At 38.1% G+C, this 23,356-nt stretch overlaps 1 protein-coding gene and 1 non-coding gene across 2 annotated transcripts; both read left to right on the top strand.

Annotated features, from left to right (window-relative positions):
* The first annotated feature begins 382 nt into the window (after nucleotides 1-382).
* Nucleotides 383-21,876, top strand: LOC146138715 (uncharacterized). The gene is made up of 21 exons (XM_083394660.1): nucleotides 383-416; nucleotides 487-630; nucleotides 1,220-1,367; nucleotides 2,142-2,248; nucleotides 4,347-4,476; nucleotides 5,204-5,309; nucleotides 6,543-6,809; nucleotides 7,190-8,542; nucleotides 9,482-9,697; nucleotides 10,663-10,773; nucleotides 11,616-11,741; nucleotides 12,876-13,112; nucleotides 14,121-14,324; nucleotides 15,505-15,671; nucleotides 16,099-16,181; nucleotides 16,925-17,063; nucleotides 17,718-17,871; nucleotides 18,776-18,906; nucleotides 19,919-20,003; nucleotides 20,601-20,735; nucleotides 21,751-21,876. The coding sequence occupies exons 1-21, from the start codon at nucleotides 383-385 to the stop codon at nucleotides 21,874-21,876; spliced, it is 4,203 nt and encodes a 1,400-aa protein (XP_083250786.1).
* Trnaa-ggc (transfer RNA alanine (anticodon GGC)) lies at nucleotides 10,230-10,304 on the top strand. The gene has a single exon. It is a non-coding gene; the product is annotated as a tRNA-Ala (tRNA).
* Nucleotides 21,877-23,356: the final 1,480 nt, after the last annotated feature.

The raw sequence follows: 23,356 nt of genomic DNA, 5'->3' as shown, positions 1-23,356 counted from the left end.
TCCTGTTTAGAAACACTATTTACCGATATTTCGTGGAATTAACGATACTTCTCATTAAAATCGTCCTAAAAACAGTATTTTTCTGTTTTTCGAAATGAGTCCTGTGTTATACCAGTTTCTTATTACAAAGGCAGTTATTACACGCAGATGCGCCTCAATCGAGAATCGTCATGGCGGCCAATTAGATAATTGGATTGTCACGCAATAGACGCCTATAACATGACCTCCTGGTAACTGGTTACGCCATAGTAACGTCAAATAGCCGAGAGCTTCAGGCTTTAATATCGCTAAGTTCCGTTGAAAACAGTTAGCTTGGAGTTGCGTTCAGAATTCAACCATGCTTCGCCGTTTCGCGTTTCTAGCGATTTTATTGCAATATGTGATGACGTCACAATGCAAGACGCTTCTTCGGTTTGGTGAGTTGATTTGTGCTTCTGAGTTACGACAGTTTTGCATTTTTGCTATTTGAATTCACATGTTGTACAGCCCTTTATCACGACAACGCAAACTCGGTGATAGCGCCGCTGATCGAAGACACCCTCGAAACTTACGTGAAGGATTACGGCAAGAAGGACCAGTTCGTTTTCGAGGTCGTCAAATATCACAAGGACGACATTCAGGCGTTTAAAGGTCAATTTGTTTTCATAAAGCCTTGTACAAGCCCCCAGACTACATTAGTGTTCCAATAAGACCCATAAAAGAAATATAGTTTAAAGTTATAAAGATCTCTATTACGGCGTATGTCTTATTTGCACGCAGTCTACTTGCACAGTATACCTTAAAGCCAATTTATGAACGATTTATCTTCTAAAGTAGTCTTTGTAGTAACAGTAAATTAGTAAATTGTCGGTATTCATGCATTTGTGTTTTTCATTTATCGAAAAGCAAAATTTAAACATAAAAAAACGGTATTTTTCATTCCAACCCTACTGAAAATAAAAAAATGGATGCAACACCCTTATAGGCATTTTGCGAAGTGGTTTACAATTGTATTGTATTTCAATGAACCAAATTAGAATAACACACGTTAACTGCGCCGAGTAGGTTATAAGAATACTTTATTGCACATTGCGCTATCATCACACACAACAATTATATGCAGATTGCAGAGGCGTACCAATCGTAAAAAAATTCGAATCTTTAAGAATCCAAAACAACTCTCGCTACCCAATGTAACCTGATAAAAAAAATGTTTTTTATTTGTTCCCTTTCTTCCCAGATGATCTTTCTTCGAGGCTTTTCACCGGGGTAATTGTTGCGTCACGGGGCATCAATTGTGACGCGCTCAGTCCGTATTTCGAGCGCATTCCCTTCTTCTACGTGACTGGTTCAGGACAAGGTTGCGACGAACAAATTGCCTACAACAGGTTAGTTTAGGAAACTTTGCGGCTACAACACCCGATCCGTATGAAGTTTTTCTGAGCAAAAAGGTCTTCGACAATTAGGGCAGAAAAGTCTGATTGTCCGAAGACCTTAAAGTCTAAAAGTCGGACTTTTTTATCCTTTGGATTCATTTATTGTCGTAGACCTTTTTGGTTAGAACGGCACTAATTTCTGACGGATCAGGTGGCTACCAACTGTTGTTTAAGGACTCCAGCTTAAAGCGCCAGAATAAAACCAAAGTAGGACTAATACCTAAACGTCGTAACAACTTTAAAATCGGAATAAGTGTTAAATCAGTCGGAAAAATACCTAAATGGTCAAAAGCAGTCCTAAGCAACCCTTCACATAACCCCAAACCCCACCCTTAAGTACATCGCTAACTCCCCTAATAATTTTAACTTTGACCCAATTTCTAACCCCACCACTAACCCCAAACAGGGAAAACAATCCGGTGCCAAACCGTCCGATGACAGACCCATGGCCCCCGATCGTTTCATACTCTCTCCCTATGGTTTTAGGCATTAATTCGGTGATTAAGACTTATTCCGATGAATTTAGGACTTATTCCTCCATATTTATGACTTATTTAGACAATTCAGATATTTTTCTGTCGGGGAGATTGCTGTGCATTTGGCTTTGTTATGTAATTGGTCTTAATACTATGGTTTTATAGATTTTGATTATTCTACTTTAGATATTGCTGCTTTATAGGTCTTATTATGTGTTCCAGCTTTCAATTATATTTGATTTTTTGTCAGGATCCACTATCTGATGCCCCCCGATTCTTCGCTTATGGCTTCCTTCTTTATCGCAGTTAAGCAGTACAAGTGGAATTCGGCCGCCGTGCTGTACGACAAGAATGACGGCAAGTTTAGTATAACCTATCCTTCGTATAGATGATTTGTAGAAATCAAGTGAAGTGTAGTGACATGTTTAATAGCGCCATACCGTTGAATGTTCATATGTTTGCGTATAACGGCCTTTAACACAATCAAATTAGACATGTGGGAAAATGTCATTTTATATATTGGTCTCTAATCGTACACAAATAGTTGTATCAAGAAGCTTACCAATTAAACCAAAATTAGATTTTAACAAATTCTCAAAAACCTATCGGCACCCTTGAGGATTCGAAACCGCACACCAGGGCGCCGCGGCACCCCGGTTGAGAACCATTGGTGTAGCGCAGGGGCGGGCAACATACGGCCCGCGGGCCGGGTCCGGCCCGCGACGGGATTTTGAGCGGCCCGCAGACAGTTTCCGTCTTCGATGATAATGTGGCCCGCGGCAACAGTCCGCGATCCCCCACTACTTGCTTACTACGTCAAATAATAGTGACTGTTAGTTATTCTTTAGTTCTTTGTTTTGGGTTAAAATTAGAGAACCCCAGTAATAAGATCAAAACAAGAACAAAATCAATGTCGGAATAACACACAGTTCGGAATAAGACCAAAATACGACTAATATCTAATAGTCGTCATACCGTCTAAATCGGAATAAGTCATAAACCCGTCGGAATAGGAGCTTAATGACCATAATCAGACCTATGAAACATTGTTCCTAACCCCAATCACTAACTCCCCTAATATTTTCAACCCTAACCCATTTTCTAACCCAAACAGGGCCATAAAATTAGGTGCCAAAGCAGCGGCGCGGCACCCTTCAAACCAGGGCGCCCAAAATTCGACACCGAAACGGCCAATGCCATACCTATGGCCCCCTATCGTCCCTTACCCTCTCCGTACAGTTTCAGGCATTACTTTGGCCATTTAGGCCTTATTCCGAAGAATTTAGAACGTATTTCGACAGATTTGCGACTTATTTCAGACGATTAAGTTGTTAGTCTGTCGTGGGCAATACTACGTAGGCTATATTTGGCTTTATTATGTCGTTAGTGTTAATACTATGGTATTATTGTTTTTTCTGCTTTAGGTATTGTTGCTTTTTAAGTCGATTGTGTGTTCCCAAATTAGATTTAGAATTTACAATCAATATTTTTACTACAATCAATAATTTTTTATTTTTTTACGTTGCAAATTTAAAAGGGATTGAAGACCGAAGTACTTTTTCACTCAGGTCGGCAAAAAAGCAAACAATATGTTTCTTGTGCAATAAAAGTGTTGCCGTGTTTAGAGAGTACACAACATTATTCGCCATTACGTGACAAAACATGTAGGCTATGGCAGTACTTTTTATATATCGATCAGGAATCCGGTCCGCCTAGTACTTCATTTTCCCATATCAGGCCCGCCGAATGGAGAAGTTGCCCGCCCCTGGTGTAGCGGCGTGTTTAATAGTGTCATACTGTTGAATGTTTACCTGTCTGCACATAAAGGCCTTGAAGTTAAAACTGTTCGTAAAAGCGTGTGCTAATTAGTTGTGTTTGAAAGTTGAGCATTGTAAAAAATCTCAAGTGCAAATAACGTCGATTAAATCGTCAATTACGCCACAACCGCCGTATCTTCCTTTGAAAAAACTAGGTGGTGTGAGACTATCATAAAGTACTCGGTCAAACTCAACATTAAAAGTGTCAGTCGGCATCCAAATATCGCACTTCAAATTTATGGGATATGAGCTTTTTTTGAAACTCATCCGTCCGCTGTTCAAAGTTGGATATAATTTTATTTATACCCGGTAAATGTTACACCTTTAGACCTATCAATTAAAAAAAATTGAGATCACAAAGTTGAGGCGTGGCACTCAAAATTAGGAAGAAATGTGACCTCTACATTTAAACATTCTGTTTAATTTGTTTTTATTAAGTAAAAGAATGTAAATGTAAAATAAGTCGTAGCGTATTTTTTTTTGTTAATGCGAATGTAAATAGTAGTAATAATTTTAGTATTTTACTGGCCAAAATAAAAACGGTGTTACCCAGGAAAACAAATGGCAGAATACTACCCTTTTGGGATCCAATTAAAAACTTCCGTCAGGTAAGTAAAATTTCTGTTTAAAATTGGCAGAAGTCCAATTCACGTTCCAGAACATCCAGGAAGCTCGGTCACGTGGTCTCGACGTCGTCGCGTTTGAAGCAAAACAAAGTGACGAAAGCATCCGGTCCAAACTCATCCAAGCGAGACGAAAGGGAATAAGGTGAACGACGCGTTGTTGGAAATCTCGCTTATACTCCTGAGTCCTGATTATACTCCTGTAAATAAGCCCAAGCCAGACCTGGGCAAACTACAGTCCGCGCGTCGGGTCCGGCCCGCCTAACAATTTAATCCTGTCGGCGATTTATTTTTCATAAAACTTTTTGACATCAAAATAAGCCTTTGAGTTTTTCTCACTAATTTTAGAATTTGTTATTGAATAAGTTATACGCTTAAGGCATAAATCACTTATCCTACTCTTAACCCGCTTGTCAAAAAGGATAAACACGGCCTTTTTTAAAGATATATACCGCTTTTTAAATGAATTACACATTATTTTATGCGTATATGATCACATTTCCATTTTTGACCCAGCCCTTTAAGGCATCTTCTGTTTCACATGCAGCCCGTTGTCAAAAAAAATGCCGAATCCTGCCCTGAGCTCCAGTGTTTTACGTCAATTTCTTTAATGTAAAACAGTTTGTTTGCTACATTTTTACTTCTAGGATTTTGCAAATATCCATGATTTACAATACTTTTTATTTCAATGACTTGACTAAGGCTAGCGTTTCACAAAAAGCTTAATTGCCTTTTTTTTCAATTTACTTAATTTTAATTTATATTTTACTTGACTTAAATTGTATTCTCGTAAATTACTTGACTCAAATTTAAGTGACTAGTGAACAACACTGTTTAATTTTTATTGAACGAGGACACTTATTTTGTGACAGGACGTACGTTCTAGTGAGCTCCTACACTCGCTTAATCCGTATCATGTCAATGGCGAGGCAGCTGCGACTCTCAACCGCCAACTATCACTGGTTCATACCAAACGTGGTAAGTCGGTATTACTTCTACTATATCAGGGTGGTTCTTAACCAGCTATATCAGGGGTTCTTAACCAGGGCTACGTGTGCCTCTTAATGGTAAGAAGAACCAAAGCAGACGGTACGATGCAGTGTGAAATTGTGCGCCAATTAGGCATTTTTGTGAAGAATGCATAATCTACAAAAAAGCAACAATAAAAAAGCCATTTGATAAATTGTCTGATTGTTTGTGTGTTTAAATATTCTTGAACATACAAGACTGTTTTTAATGCATGCATTCAACACGTAAGTTATAAATATACTGATTTTAATTCCTAATATTACAATTGTATTTACTTCCGTCGACCATAGACGAGAAACTTTCATTAAACCTCAAAGGGTACGAGCGCCAGAAAGGCTAAGAAACACTTTACTTTATGATGCATGTTGCCGTTCTCTTATTACCTAAAACATTATCAACCTTTTTAGCTCGACGACTCGTTTTGCTTTCTTAAAGTTATGGAGAAACCAATCAACATTCAAATCATTTAAAATTTAGTCAGTTCCAGCACAATAGTGGACATTCACGGCATTACTCAAATGAACTACTTGATGTATACAAGCTGCCATACAATTTTTCTGGAATTTAAACTCAATGAAAATGTTGTGCTCCAGTGATGAAATTGATCTGTCAATTAACTTGAAAGATTTTGCGAAATTTCGTCGTTGACTTATATAGGCCACAGACCCCAGGTTACGAACATAGTAATTAATCTTACTGTAGAACAATACCTATAGTTCGGAGAAAGGTTTAATTTACAACTTTCGGCAACAAAAATGTCGTGACGTGAGGTATTTTAATTTTAATTTTCCATTGAAATATCAATTGATGACTGCACGCGAACATAGACAGAACAAATGCCATATAAGACTAGCTTAAGTGGTTCTCAACCGGGGTGCCGCGCCACTCTACGGTGCCATTTTTAATGCTCAAGGGTGCCGAGAGATATTTCAAAATCTTTACGAATCTGATTTTTGCTCAATTCTTGCAACTTTTTTTGTAAAGTTAAAGTTTTTTGTAAAGTTGTTTTTTGTAATCTATTTAGTATTCCTGAGGGGTGCCGCTAGCCATAAAAGGTTGAGAAACACTGCAATAGCTTATCTATCGCGGTATAACGTTACGTATAATATCGTCTCACAACGTAAAGTAAATTGTACACCGACAAACATTAACGAAGCCTATTACCTAATTTCTATTCCAAAGATGTTGAACCCTCAAGTTCTTCACAACTTTCTTGACGACGGCGTGCGCATTACATTTCTGCACAGCCCCCTGGTAACCCCGCTGGTTCTCGAGGTTATTAAAGGTCACCCGGCCCTGGAGACCGACGGTGACCTCCTATACCAGACTGTGGTGAAATCACTCGTGCGTATCGCGGCACGTGGTCTGACGGAGGCGTGCGAAAGTTCGCGAAGCGATCCGAAGTTCGGCGAAAGCTGCAGCCCTTTGGAAATGTATCATCACAGCAAGGTAATGTCGTAAGGGTGTGTGTTTGCCATTTGGATTTAATATGAAGATAATTATTTTGTAAAGACCGCTTGAATTCCAAGGGAGCAATCCAAATGATGAAAAAACATAAACAAGTAACGGACAAATAAAACAGAAAAGCCAGAGTGCGCCCAAATTGTACAATTTGATTCTGGACAAATATTTCATTGCTGATTTCCGTTTTATTAAAACAAAAACTGCTATTTTTTTGACAGTAGAATGTTCGTTGTTATAATATGGAATTTAAATTTGTTTTCCTCAAACATAGCGGAAGCGGGTTAAAACGATGCTTCCGAGAAAAAGTTGAAAATGTTCCAACTCTCATTTTAATGGGTGATTCTTCTTGTTTGTTGGTCTTGCAGGTAAATGTTTGTGGAATTACTGTCGGTGAATTACTAAACGTGACGTCAGATCTCACCACTTCAAGCTACGTGCCGACTACGACTACGCCATCCAGTGGTGGACACGGCCATTCCAGCACAACGACCCCTTGCGGTCACGGCCACGCTATTAGCACTGAAGCTACGACAACGACCCCTAGCGGTCACGGTCACACTGTGAGCACCGAAGCCACAACAACGACCCCTAGCGGTCACGGTCACGCTATGAGCACTGAAGCTACAACAACGACTCCTAGCGGTCACGCTATGAGCACCGAAGCCACAACAACGACCCCTAGCGGTCACGGTCACGCTATGAGCACTGAAGCTACAACAACGAATCCTAGCGGTCACGGTCACGCTATGAGCACTGAAGCTACAACAACGACTCCTAGCGGTCACGGTCACGCTATGAGCACTGAAGCTACAACAACGACTCCTAGCGGTCACGGTCACGCTATGAGCACTGAAGCTACAACAACGACTCCTAGCGGTCACGGTCACGCTATGAGCACTGAAGCTACAACAACGACTCCTAGCGGTCACGGTCACGCTATGAGCACTGAAGCTACAACAACGACTCCTAGCGGTCACGGTCACGCTATGAGCACTGAAGCTACAACAACGACCCCTAGCGGTCACGCGATGAGCACCGAAGCTACAACAACGACCCCTAGCGGCACACTAATGGTGCATGGGCATAGAATGGTTTCTTTGACAACTACTACAATAAGCGATCATGGACACGCTATGGTCTCAAGTACGACAACAAGCGGACACGCCACGACGACAAAGTCATCCGCTAGTGGCGATCATGGGCACGCGATGGTCTCAAGTACGACAACTAGCGGACACACTACGACAAGCAAAGCAGCCACTAGCGGCGATCACGGGCACGCTATGGTCACAAGTACGACAACTAGCGGACACACTACGACAAGCAAAACAGCCGCTAGCGGCGATCACGGGCACGCTGTGGTCTCAAGTACGACAACTAGCGAACACACTACGACAAGCAAAGCAGCCACTAGCGGCGATCACGGGCACGCTGTGGTCTCAAGTACGACAACTAGCGGACACACTACGACAAGCAAAGCAGCCGCTAGCGGCGATCACGGGCACGCTATGGTCTCAAGTACGACGACTAGCGGACACGCTACGACGACAAAGTCATCCGCTAGTGGCGATCACGGGCACGCGATGGTCTCAAGTACGACCACTAGCGGACATGGTCACGTGGTTACTACAACTCCATCAAGTGATGAGCATGGACACGCTACGGCGACAAGTACTCCATCTAGTGGCCATGATAGTCATGTTGTTGAAGCTACCGTGGTAAGTTTTGCCAAAGACTGTATTTTTGTTCTTTTGTTGTTTTCAACGAATGCACATAGTGATCGATGGCCAAGTATTAATTTTGGGAAAGAATAAAAAGAGGTATTTCATATTGTTTTCTTCTTACAAACAGAAGCACACACATTTAGACTTAACAACTTGCTAATATTAATAATTTCTAATCGTAAATCGAACGCACATTTATATTTATGCTTAGAACAACGTTTTCTCTGGTGCATAATGGTTGGAGGCTGTAGTAAGACGCAAAAAGAATATCAAAACCCATACGGAAGTAGGTAGTGTTAAGATTAACAGTGAGCTTGCAAAACCGCATTTTTATGTAAGTGCTTTATGACCGATTTAATTGTGTAATCATTCTATGACTTGCAGTCAAAGGTCACCGAGCACATGGTGCCTTGACATTGTAGTTGTCCTTACTGCAGTTGATGTTACTACTTAGTAGCGGTAGGAGCTCATATTGTTAGTTACTTGTAAGTGTGGCAATGATGTTCAACTTACTTATTCTGTTTCTTTTTTAATAACATTGTTTTGTTTTGAATTCTATTTGAATAAGGAATCCACTTGTTTAAGCCTTTGCGTGTTTTAATAAATTCTTGTACGTGTACACTGATAAAGACTTCAGAATCGGATCGGATCCATTTGGTTTCAGGTAGAATTTTGAACTTTTTCGGATAACTCTTTATTTATTTTCTGCTCAGTGTTATCCGAAACGTTCAAAATGATGCCTACTTCTGTATGGGCTTTCATATACTTATAACGTTTTCTCAAGAATTTGAAACTGCAACGTTGCTCAAATACGTATATATTGACGTATAAACAATACACACATTCCAATTTGGAATTAATTTATTTCATTTATGAAACCCTTTTCCGTTTTATTCATACGTATCAATTCCCATCAAGTTCATTTCCCATTAGGAACAAAAATACGAAGAGTGTCTCATAAAACCGATCGACAGCAGCGACATTTTCCCGCCGCTCTCGGCCGACCCGGCGCCGGCGCCCCCCACGCACCTCGGGCACAGCAGACCCCGGGAAACCGCCGCGCCCCACCACGCCCACTCGTCCAAGTTCGAGATCGCAACGAGCTTCGATCCTTGTCCCTTCGCATCCAACTATTCATGGGCAAGTTTTGTGTTGAACATGATGTATTAGGGAAGGGTTGGCCAAGGAAAGATTGGGATTTAGTGCTTAAACGGAGACCGTTTTGCGACCTCGAGCAAGTCCCTGTGTTTTGTTGTATAAATAGCAACAAAAATTGAACTATAAATACAAAAACGTTTAAGAACATACCCGAAATCCTATTGTATTAGTTTTCGCCAAACATTGTACCCTTATTGTTTGTGTGTCATTTAAAAAGAAATGCGTTGACACTCTATAATGATACTGAAGTTTACTATGAGCGATCGTAGAGGAGCCTAAACTGCTGTGCAATTATATTGACCATACTTCGTTTATAATTCTGATCTAAACATCAGCGTAGCTAAGTTAGTAATCGTTGGTCAAAAAGCAGCTTCAGAAGGGCTAGATCTCAGTTATTAACACACATATGTGTTCACGTATCATTGAATACATGATATGGTACTGTGGATACCCTTCAATGAGGTTGCTTGTACTAACAGATTGAGCAAGTATTGGCGTATGGTTGTTTCTCGCTCCTCTCTGAGCCTGCATAGCTCAGTTGGTAGAGCGACGGTCCCGGCTTGACCGGAGGTCGTGAGTTCGAACCTCACTGCAGGCTAGTTGTTTTTCTAGTCTGCTTGCATCATAGATCAACGGATTTGGTAAGTCTGCGATGGCTTTCGGTGTAGCTAAGTTAGTACCGAATATAAATCTTATCGCATATTTTTGTCTTTCTAGTGGTAAAAATTTTTTTGGAAATTTTCAGTAAAAATTCTGGTTTGTTAAAACACCATTATTGCAAACTGCTTGTGTCAAAATCAGACAGAATTAAAGTCTGATTCCAAAATTACATAAAATTAAAGGTGAGAAGATTGGACCATTCTTTTGTATACTAATTGGTCGTTAGATTGTCTTCTGTTTTTAAGCAATATTTTATAAGCAAAAGCGTCGGTCTGGTGACGCTTTTTGTCGCGCAGAGTAACCAGGAAGACATGTGTGCGGAGATATTGCAGCGAAACCTGGACATTTACGATTCGACCGCAGTGTACACAATTGAGCACGTGCACGCGTATGTTGACGGAGCCTCGGTAAGCTGTTCTTTCGTAAGTAGATGCCTTAAACATCTATATATAAATAGCGTTCGTCTTGGGCTGTGTTTCTTAACTACTGGGTTGTGATCCGTAACTGGGTCGCCGTTCGAGATGGTTGGTGAGTATTTCACAAGCTCAGATTTATTGAGATAAGTTCAAAGCAAGGTTTCTCCAATTTTGTCTTATTTATGTTGTTCACTTCAAGTTTACAAAAAGTTCAACGAAAAGAATTGGGTCCCAAAGCTCTACTGTTCTATTTAAGCTTAGTAGTAAGGTATCCGTGAAAAAGGCTTGAAAGACACTGTTCCTAGGGCACTTAATATGTACATCATTTCTGTTAAATAAATGCCTCAAAGGTTCCTTGATACACGAAACATAACGAAAAAAGGAAGAGTTTTATCGCACTGTAATTTGCAGTTCTATAACTCAGTGCTTTCTTAATGGCAGCAACTTTGCCTAGATGTGACATCTAATTGAAAGTCAGAAGTTACGGATAACTTAGAAATAATAAACTTTTATGTAAATATAATATTTTTCCCGCATCAGATAATGCTAGACCAACTTTTAAATTTTTTCCCTAAAATGTGTTTTTGTCAAAATAGATTAGAATTCTCTCAAAATAAATTAAGGACTTTTACGGATTTTTTCCGGGTATAACGGCGGCTTAACATATTTAGCGATACTATATTTCAAAAAACCCATGTTGTGTGAATATTTTTATTGCTGTGTTTCTACCAGGGGGTTGCAAGATGTTTAAGCTTTCCTACAAAAATAGATTATGACATCAAAAACAGGAAACCAGCGTTCACTTCAATTAATCGCGATCTTGCAATCTATAGGTTCATCAACTGCTGAATATCGGAGGACGCAACGGCTTGAGGAGTTTCGTTAATGTAACGTACGAGAAGTTCTCTATTGAAGGAGTTAAATTGCCAACACGTGGTCTCGTGATGGGAGTCGTATGGGTAAGTCTTTAACAAGACAATCACTGATATGTTAAGTCGAAAGAGTTTTGCCTCAATTTTTACTTCTGTCATTAATTTGTGCTTTAGTATTAGAATATTTGTTAAATTGCGTATTGTTATGTGGACATTTCTAAAAGTCCGTGTCAGTTTGTTAATAATTGCGACAAGTTTGAGTGGTGTGTTTCAATATGTGAAAATGAAAAAAATACAAAGTGTAATAAGATAAAAAACAGTTGTTTTGTGGTTGACATGCGTTTGGTAAAAATAAATTCTCCAGAGACCATTAGGCTATACAAGAGATAGTGAACTATTAACAAAGGCCCAAAAACGTAAGTACCATTTCTTAAGGTTTAAATAACAAGGACTAGACTTGAAATTGACTTGCTCCAATTATAACTTGACTGAGACTTGACTTGTTATCCTACTACATAAGAATATCAAAGCCCATACAGAAGTAGGTATCATTTTTAACGTTTCGAATAACTCTCAAGATAATGGTTTGAGGTTTAGTAAGACGTAGTAAAAATGTTAAAGCCCAAATAGGAGTAGGTATAATTTCAAACGTTTCGAATAATAACTCTTATTTATCGTATGATGCTACCTACTTGTGTATGGACTTTAATATTCTTACTACGTCTTACTCCAACCTCCAACCATTATCTTAAGATTTATTCGTAAGTTCAAAATGACGTACTTTTGTATAGGCTCTGATATACTTCTCACGTTTTACTACAAACTCTAACAATAATCTTGAGATTTATTTGAAAATTCAAAATGATACCTACTTTTGTATGGGCTTTAATATTTTTAATGTCTTACTAAACCTCAAACAATAATCTTAAGAGTTATTCGAAACGTTCAAAATGACACCCACTTCTGTATGGGCTTTGGTATTCTTACTACGTCTTACTCCAACCTCCAACCACCATCTTAAGATTTATTCGTAAAGTTCAAAATGATACGTACTTTTGTATAGGCTTTGATATTCTTACTACGTCTTACTCCAACCTCCAACCACCATCTTAAGAGTTATTTGAAACGTTCAAAATGCTACCTACTTCTGTATGGGCTTTGATATTCTTACTACGTCTTTCCTTTTCACGTTTCTTCAATTAACCGTCTTTAACTCACCAGAACCCGCCTTGGCTTTCGTGGGAATTCGACGACACCGGAGTAAACGGGAGCAGCCATCAGCTTCCGCTTCCGGGTACGTACAAAGGCTATCTTTATGACGTCATGCACGCCCTGTCCAATCAGATGGGCTTCAACTTCACGATAAACGACGAGACGGCGCTGGAGTTCGGACCCGGGAGCAACTACACGGAGGATGAGCTCGAAGCCAGGATGAACTTCTTGTTTGAGAACGACTCGGTGAGGAAAGTCTGTGGTTCCCAACTTTTTTTGTTTGCGGCACCCTACAGAAGTTATAAATAGTTTACGACACCCTTGTATTTTTGCTGTGGTTAACTGTAGCGTTACAATAAACGAGATTGAAGCAGCACATTAACTGTGGAACAAGGTTGAAAAAAATCATCGTACACAAAAAATTGTATCAAAAAGCGTATTGATAGAGCAAAAACTGCAATCCTAAAGAATTTGACATACCTCTCGGCACTCTTGAGCGTTAAGAACGCCACACTAGAGTGCCGCGCCACCCCGGTTAAGAACCACTGGTCTAATTATTGCGATTTTGTTAGGTACTTTCTGCTGCCTGTTTAAATTGTTATGCTAAACAATTTTTATTATTGCCTTTTTTAAATATTTGTGTACATGCTTTTTTAGTCATTTCATGGTGGCTAATATTAGCTTTGATCATCATTTTTGTCGACAAACATTTTTTTAGGTAAAAAATGACTTTGTATATCGTACTTAAAATGCCAGACAAATTAAGTCATTTATGTGTCGATATCTTCCAAGTAACTTAGGAGTACCTATACTGCTGAATATATGGGTGTTCACACTTCGTCCTTTATTTTGACACCAATACTTAATTATTTGGGCTAAAAGTAAACCCCTCATCGTACAATAAAACAAATAACCAAAGAAATTAATTTGAAATGTACAAATGGCAAAATAACGAAATAAATCAAATTAAATGTGCTAAGGTATTGTTTTCATATTATCTGCTTTAAAGTATTGGTTAATTTTAATTTTACTTTACAGTTTCTTAGAAATCGTTGCAGTGACCATAGCTACAATTAATAGATAAATTTGGTATCAAATAAGCGTCGTTACTATTCTAGTGTCGAATGAGTACCTCCTATAGCTGGCGTGTGGTATTGGCTGTGATCCGAAATTGGGTTATTATCGGCATCCCTACTGCCAAAGGGGGTTGCTTCTGATCCTATTATGCAAGTCAGCCCTGTATTATATTTCCAGTGTGACGTCTTCATTTACGACAAGCCAATCCACGGCGGGCGCATTCTGCTCTCCGACATCGTGTCTATTACGTCACCTATACAAACGCCGATGACGTATCTGCTGGCACGACGCGAGGAAAAGAACCACGGTGTGAGCATCTGGCAGTTCCTGGCGCCCTTTAAGGAAGAGAGCTGGGTGGTGCTGTGGACCACACTCGTGCTGGTAAAACTATACGGGTTGCGTACACAATGCGAAATGACACCAACAGGAAAGGATAACACAGTGAGATGACACTAACGGGAAAAGACACCGCTGCGAAATGACACTAACGGGAAGTGACATCACAGTGAGAAGACACTAATAGGAAATAACACCACATACCACAGGGAAATGACACCGCTGCGAGATTATACTAACAGGGAAAGACACCTTACAGTAGTTAAATGACACTAATCTGAAATAATACGACAAGACACAAACAGAAAATACACCGCAGCGAAATGACACTAATCTGAAATAATACGACAAGACACAAACAGAAAATACACCGCAGCGAAATGACACTAACAGGAAATGACATCACAGTGAGATGGCGCTGGCAAGGAAAGACATCACAATGAATTGACACTAGCAGGAAACGACACCGCAGCGATATGACACTAATAGGGAAATACACTTAAGTTAGATAACACTAACTTGAAGTAGTACCACAGTGTAAAGACACAAACAGAATAATACACCGCACCAAAATGACACTATCGGGAAAATGCACCTTAGTGAGATGACACTAACGGAAAATAATACCACAGTGAAATGACACTAGCAGCAAAAAACACTGCAACAAAATCACCCACAGAGAGATGACACATACAGAAAAAGACACCACAGTTAATTGACAATACAAAATAACATTACCATAAATTGGCATTATGGCAAAATTACAGTAAAGGCAGAACCGACAAGTCCAATTATGGCAAAATGACATCACAAAAAGGGTCACTACAGCAAAATGATACTAATACAAACTGTTATAACTGTGAAATGACATTACCACGAGAAGACTACTGCGCTATAATTTAACCGCAAACAGACATTTAATAGCGAAAAACACCAGAAAAATGTAAAACATTGCGAAAATAAGGCATCCCATAATGAGTTTACTTTAACGACGGCACAGGAAATAACGTTGTACAAAATGATACTACCACAAATATGACAGTACAACTATAAGTGTTTCCTTGAAACATAAAATAACAAAATATCGCACTATAATATCGCCTATAGGGACACAGCAATTTTTTTAGGATAGTTGCCATTTTTAAAATAAAAAAAAGATCTACTTTTTAGATTCAATTCTTATCGACAAAACTCCGTTTTTAAATGTTTGATATTTTCTCGCCAGGTTGCTCTTCTCATGACGTACATCAACAAGAGAAACCCGTACGAGTTCAAGCGGGCTTCGCGCGACATGCGAGCGGGCGCGAAACATTCCGAACACTTGGGCTTCCTCAACTCGATGTGGTTTACCTTCGCCGCCCTCGTCGAACAATCGTCGCAGCTCCTGCCCAGGCAAGTATATTGTGACGACACACATAGCGGAGCTGTTTGTTTATGTTTAAATTATAGGGAAAATGCTTTTTCGTATTTTAATGCTTATAGCCTCATACCATGGGGCAACTTTTCCTGTCGCCAAATGTGCTTAAATAAATAAAAAGAAGATTTTTCTTAAAAAAAATAAATAAAAAGAAGATTTTTTTTTCATTTAATTAAACCTTGGCTTATAAGTTTTTAAATAAACCAGCCTGTTTAGCAAATATTTGTACCTGTTATACATACCGCATTGAAAGACAAAATTTCGAAAAAGCTAATTGATCAGTCGTTTGAAATGCAGACCTTAGTTTTTTGTCAGTGCCACTTTCGATGAGGCCTTTTTCTATATAAAATATGCAACTATAGTGTTACGCTACACGTGTTCATTGTACATTGTTCGTTTCAGGTCTGCGTCACTTAAATTTCTAGCCGGTACCTGGTGGTTTTTCGTGATGCTGGTGATAGCAGCCTACACCGCCAATATGATCTGTGAGTACTTTTGTGTGAAAATACCAAAGCTGAAAATTAACAAGCATATTTAAATAGCATAGTTAAATATTTTAAGGCAATATAGATTCCCACGTGCAAAGAATGCAATTTAAAAGAGAGAGGATAATTTAATAGCTTAATTATATATTTTAAGGCAATATTGATTCCCACGTGCAAAGAATGCAATTTAAAAGAGACAATTTCATTGCAAGTTTTACGGTTTTACGGTAGGATATCAAGACTTTAAGACATAGTTTACGTAACCTATTAAAAAACGCATCCTTCACTTTTTGCTTTGCTATAAAGTGCATGTGTTTTGTCTGGGTAAGGTGGATTCTATCAAATGAACTCCAAGCAAAAACGTTTGATATTGTCTGCCGCACGCATCTTAACACGTTTTTTTGACTGTGTAAAAAAAGATAATTAAACATATCCCAATGACTATAAAAGAATCACACACATATGTGTTCAACGACTGTGATCTAGCCCTTCTGAAACCCCTTTTTGACCAACGATTACGGCTTACGTATCAACAGTACACCGAAAACCATCGCAGACTAGCTGAATCTGTCGATCAATGATGCAAGCAAGGCAGGCTAGTCGATTTTCTAGTCTGCCTTGCTTGCATCATTGATCGACAGATTGTGTAAGTCTGCGTTGGCTCTAGGTGTATCTCCATGAGCATATAATTTTCTTCCTTAAATAACACGACAGCCAAAAAGTTTTTTTTATTTTTTTTCCAGCGTTTATGACCCAAGTAGACTCAGGAGGCATCACAACCTTGGACCAGCTCGCGAGCCAACAGGAAGTCAAGTACGGATTCTTGCAGGAAAACGCGATGCTCGCTAAGCTTCTGCCAACCTCCAAAGATCATCCGTACAGGTGAAGCCTCTTTTCGAGTTCTCGCTTTAAAGTCAAGGTTAAACATTGTTCGGCATGGTGTCTGCTTTGCCATGATGAATACTTCAAGCTTGCAAGGTTTACTTGTGTTACGACCAGTTCCGAAAGCGGACATACGATTTTGCGTGGTAAACAGTCCATGAAATACAGCTCTTCCCTTAGAGGTACGCTTACATAAAACACTACAGGAAAATCATAATAAAGTACATTTGTAATTACAGCTATGAAAGTACATAATTTTGTGCAGTGCGAATTAAGTGTTTTTTCTTGATATTACGATAAAGGCAATTCGGTCAATATATTGTTGTGCACGGTGATAATATAATATTGTTTGTGTTATAATTAGGGTCATTATTTTTTGACCTAAAAGTAAGAAATTTTTACAGGATTGAAGAAGGTGGAAAGAAAAACAGTATTAACCTGTTTAAATTGTCGCTACACAGAATAAAGCAGCGCTGTGTAAACGCTTTGAAAAATAAACATTTTCGACTGATTTCATGAAATACTGATGCTTAGTAAATATTATAAATTTGCACCTACAAATGTAGCTTTGTTAAAAATTCGAAGTAATAAGGAATTGAGTCACATTTCTCAGAAATAAGAGCATTATTATTTAAGATGTACATTGTATCGCAGCACGATCTGGACTTACATCAAAGCGAGCCAAAGTGAAACGATCATTGACGGACTTGCGAGCGCCCTCGAGCGGATAGACGAGGGAAACTTTATGCTGGTCGCTTCTTTCAAGAATGCCGTGCGAGCGTTGACTGAGAGCTGCGGTTACGATATGGTGGGTGAAGGATCTAGTGCAGTAGTTCTCAACCTTTTTCTGTCGTGGCCTATTTTCGTTGCACAAAAATTTTGTGGCCCAACAAATTTTTATGGAAGAAAAAAAATATAAATTCGGTTTAGAACAAAATCAGCAGAATGTATTATGTACTATAATCGTACATTAGTGATATACTTGCTGCTAAACATTTAGACCAATACAATTAGTGGGGTTAAAAGTTGATATAACACTGTGTTTTGATCTTAAGTCATATCATCATTAGATTAACGCAACAGATAAATTTACATTTCATTTGTATTCCTTTTCAATTTCTTCCCAAGCCGTTATTCGTGTAAAAGATAACCGCTGATCTAGTGCATGAAGCAAATGACAACAAAATAGTCTAGCAAAGCTAATAGTTCAGTTCAGACATAAAAAAATGAAAATTCTAGTAACATCCAACATGAAATTCTACTAACATCCAACATGTATAACTCATGTCCGAAGACAGCGAACACAAGGCGAGAGACAAGACTGTTGTTACTGATTAGCAAATGATGTTGACATTTATCTTGCAAGGGTCAAGATGATTTCAAATATCACATATTCAGTACAACCTTAGGCAAATGCATAATATATGCGAACTTTGCATATGTATTTTTTATTTTTAGATTGAAATAAAATTCCCTTGGCTCTCCCTGTTTGTGTTATTATAAAGCAATTGTTCTTTTTGTTTATGTTGTTTAGGTTTTGGTCGTTATTTTGCTATCTTTTTTACGTATATATGTATTTCAAGCTACAAAACCACCAAATTTTTAAATCGTGTATTCATATTACTGCTTATCTATCTGGTCGATGAAAAATCTCCTTTTACCAGTTTAGCAAAAACTAAGCCAACTCATACAATAGTTGTTTATTTACTCAGATCGGCGATGGCTTCTATCGCTACAACGTTGGCTTTCCAGTGAGGAAAGGCCTCATCTTTCTCCCTGCCATGAACGACAACATTTCCCGGCTAAGAGACATTGGCAAACTCGCCGACCTCCAGCAAAAGTGGTATTTTTTGTCGTTTTTACCCATATTTTTGTGCCAGGCGGAAATTACAACTGTCACAAATTTTGGCATGGCATTTTTACTTTGCGCTTTAAACTTCGATATAGTGTTTCTGCCGATATTGTTTCTCAAACCGCAAACTCAGTTAACATATACCAAACAGAAGTTCTCCCGATACTTTAAATTTTCTCGAACGCTACCGCTCACTATACAGGATGCCTCCATCAGGAAATGCAACAGCACCTCGCTCAACACCAGGCAAAGTAAAACGTCACAAAGAAGGAGATAAAAATGCTTTATCCAACGTTCGAAATAAAACGCGATAGGTGCAACGACGCTAAATCAGTTGTTTATCACAGTTCACATATACCTGAACAATATTTTAGTGTTCTATACAACTAAATAACAAAGGTTCCATCAAGTTTTCCGAATTTAAAAGGGAAATTGTTATCTTACGATTTTCCTGCTTCTAAATCGATTCGTTTAACTTTGATACATATAGCTAAATGCAGTTTGTAAAACAGTCATTTCAGTTTGGAAATAAGTCATTTCAAAAATGTCTAAAGTCCCAGTCAAGTTATTTGTAAAATAACAAGTCAAAGTCAAGTCCTTTTGAATAAATAACAAGTCAAGTCCCAGTCCAGGTCATAATTAGACCAAGTCACGATCTTGATATGAAAAACGTCTTTCGATTTTTTCTCGTAGGATTACGAGACATAACTGAAATGAAAAGTAAGCAAAACGCACCACATAGCAAGCAAATTGTTTTTTGTGCAAAAATTAGGATAAATAGCCCATTTTTATACAAAAATGCTTGATGAAAACACTTCATTTTAACCCAAGTTATTTGTCCAAAAGACTTAAGTCAACCCAAATCAGATGTTCAAATGACTCAAGTCAAGTCAACTCTTTACAAAAAGTGCTCTTAATGCACTTACTGGATAACTTCCTTAATAGGGCTAAATGGTATTTTATTGTTTTGCTGGGTAAAACTGGTCTATACTCGTTCTCGTAGGTTCGGCGACATAGAGACCAGGTGCGAAGCCTCGACGAGCTTACTCGCTTCTGCCGGCGAAGAGTCGGGTCAACTCGACATCAAGGTGAGTGTCAATAAAAAAATAAAGCCATAATACTCGACAGAATCGCATTTCGATTTGAAAATTTCCGCTTTTTCCTCACTTAAATTTTTGCAGTGATAATGGCATGATTTGCCGATACAACGAAATGTCGATTTTATCGAATATTGTAGCTTTATTTTTATTTTTTTGAAATTATTAAGAAAACCCGTGTATTGTGTTCCAAAAGTGAGTGTCGCTATTGCAAATTCTAGCAGCAACGCGCTTGACCTACACAAGTTTGTATTGCTTTTGTTTGTAGAATGTTTTCTGTTTTGGGTAAAATTGGCCGTTTTGTAATACAGAGCGGAACTAAAAAATAAAAAACCTAACTACAAAATAAGAAAAACACAACATTTAGCAAGAAAATTGTTCTATGTGCAAATATTAGAATAAATAGCTCAAATTTATTTTAAAAAAAATAATAAAACCACTTCATTTCAACCCTAGTCATTTGTTCAAAAAAATTAAGTCAAGCCAAGTCAGTTCAAAACAATGACTTAAGTGCACTTAAGTCCAGTCATTGACAGAGTCAAGTCATAGTCATTACAACGCTGGTTTTGATCGCATTCTTTCGCGCAGGCCTTCATCGGCATGTACGTGTTCCTGGCACTTGGAGTTTCGGTAGGAATGTTCATCTGCTTGTTGGAGACAGCCTACATAAAGTACGGAGGTTTTGGCGGACTTTTTGGGAGGTCAAGGCAGTACTCGCTGAGGGTGAGAGTTACCAGTTATATCTTGTTAGGGGATGTCCGATAATATCGGATCGAATCAGAACCGATACTCGACGCTAAATGGAAGTATCGGTAGTCGTCCGATATTAGGCCGGTATCGGTTCCAATTCGATACCAAATTTATTTAGTAATTTTAGCCAAGATTTTGCGATCAAACGCTGCAAATGTATACCTTTAAAAGTAAATTTAAATTTATCAATAAATAGTAAGTTAACACTGGATGTGGCTGAACTTCTTAAATCTTAAGCAAATTTTGGCCAAAATACCTGCAAGAAATACCTTTAAATATCTGAATTTTATCTAAGTTGCTTGTTTGAAATTACTAATGACGTCCTTTGGTATCGATTCAGATCGCAGTACTTGTTTAAAATATCGAATTTCAGTATCGGAATAAAATGTTAAGTATCGGACAAACCTAATATTTTTTGTTACCCTTGCAGTATACTAACCAAAAATAGAAAGATACTTTGATGGACCGCTTGGTTTGCTAATTATTGCTAAAGATACTTTATTATTAAAGGTATTTATATAAAAAATAAATGGTAAAGCTAAGACCGAATGCTTTTCCATTATGACTTCGCAGTTTTGGAGAGTCGTTATTTATATAGAATGCGTTGTTTGATAGTTTCATGTAAATTGTTTGTTACAGTCGGTTTGGCACAACTGTTCAAAGAACCCCACAGTGATCGGTAATAGCCTTCTTTCAGAAAGTAAAACCAAACGTTGTCCTAAACTGGCCGGATTAATATTTTACGCATTTATAGGAAATATCAGAGGCGATACAGAAGTTAGTAGCTTTGCCTACAGGTCTTGAACATTGATGAAGCGACATACAGGCCTATGATAAACATGTGTCGCCCGAATAGGCTTTGAAGAAGGCTGTTTAAACAACAATAACAACAAATTTAAAATTCTCTGCTTTAACCTCGCAACCAAAATCTTCCTTCCGCTCGATATGTGCGTTTTAAGACTTCTTTTTTGTTTGGTAACTTTTGCAGAAAAACCACCGCGAGTTTCTGAAGCCACAATCGGCGATGGCGAGTGAATTTGAGAAGTGGCCCGGTGGTTGGGATGTCCTCAAGCACAAACCGTTTATACAGGAGCAATTTGACCAACACGGTTAGAGCAATGTTGTTTCTGTTGACCGAATTACATAGCGGACAATATTTTTATGCACCATATATTTGACTGACGTTTGAAATAATACGACTTGTCTTGGTTTTAAATATTAGGAAAAACATAACTTGAAGTGTAGTGAAGTGTGCTTTGCGTTTGATAAAATAATTTAAAAAAAAACCTAAATTGTTATATTTTGACTTGGTATAAAGTTGTTTAACTTATATACAAGAGTGTATGTTATTCTTATATTCAAAAATTGCAAGTAATACAATTACAGAGGCACCTATGGGTTACCCTCACTAACAAAATTAAAAACGAAGCTTAAAAAACACAATTAAATTTTACTATTGAATAAAGGCGGTGCATTGACAGTTTCGTTTGTATTTGCAGCTGCAACGACTAACGTTGCTTCGGTAAGGAACGCCGAAGAAGTGATGGCGAAAGAAAACGGTATGAGATTTTTAAATGATTTTAAGTGTTTCAAGTTGTACAAAAATCAGATTTTTTTCACCAGGCTACTGAGACATATTTGTGGTAAAATTCACTGATGCTTTTAAAGTTATGATTCCGTTAACGTTCAAACTATCACTTTGTAAATACAAAGAACAACTTTTAAATCTCCGGAATAAATCTGCCGAAATATAATACACCTTATCATTTATTGGAGAGATGCAATTTAGTGGTGAAAAGAAGCCGTAGCGGTCCGAAACGGCTTTCGGTTAAAATATTTTTTGCAGGTACATCATATAGGTAAAAAATATAAACGTTTTAAGAATACATTGTTTGGAAAATTTGTTGGATTTGACAGTTTGAAATTTTGCATTTTTTACTTGCTATTTTTAGACAACTTTTCACCTGCAATTTATATTCTCATCCTCTGTGTTTGGGACTTAGCAGTTTGCGTGCTGAAAATCTATATACTGCATGAAATACTTTGGATTTTATTGTTTTTTTTTAAATAACAACATGTACTAATTAGACTTTTCAATTAAAACAGTATATTCATTGAATTCAAAGGACTGTATGGACCTAAAGTTGTTTCTATGCCTATATAGTTGCAATTAAATTGCCCTGAAGAAAATTGCCCTAACAGGTAGTCGAAACGTTGTACTAAATAAAATTTTGCCTAAAGAACAATTGGACGATTGAAATAAGCCTGGAAGCAACAGTATATTCTTTGAATTCTAAGGACTGTATGGACCTAAAGTTGTTTCTATGACTATAGTAATAATTATATTGTCCTAAAGAAGATTGCCCGAATAGGTGGTCGAAACGTTGGTAATTTATTAAAATTTTCCGTAAGAACAATTTTACAATTAAAACAATGCCTGGTCACCAATAACACGTTTAGTATTTAACAGATGCGGTCTGCTGCCCAGAATGTGGTCAAGACAACGATGAAGTTCCCATCACATTGCAGGAAAAATTCATGAGGAAAATGAGCACCATGGCCACTGTTTGTAAGATATATTCGTACTAATTTAG

The sequence above is a fragment of the Ascidiella aspersa genome, chromosome 7 (genome assembly GCF_963924565.1).
Source record: "Ascidiella aspersa chromosome 7, kaAscAspe10.2, whole genome shotgun sequence".
Lineage (NCBI taxonomy): Eukaryota > Metazoa > Chordata > Ascidiacea > Phlebobranchia > Ascidiidae > Ascidiella > Ascidiella aspersa.
This window is presented reverse-complemented; position numbering and strand designations above follow the sequence as displayed.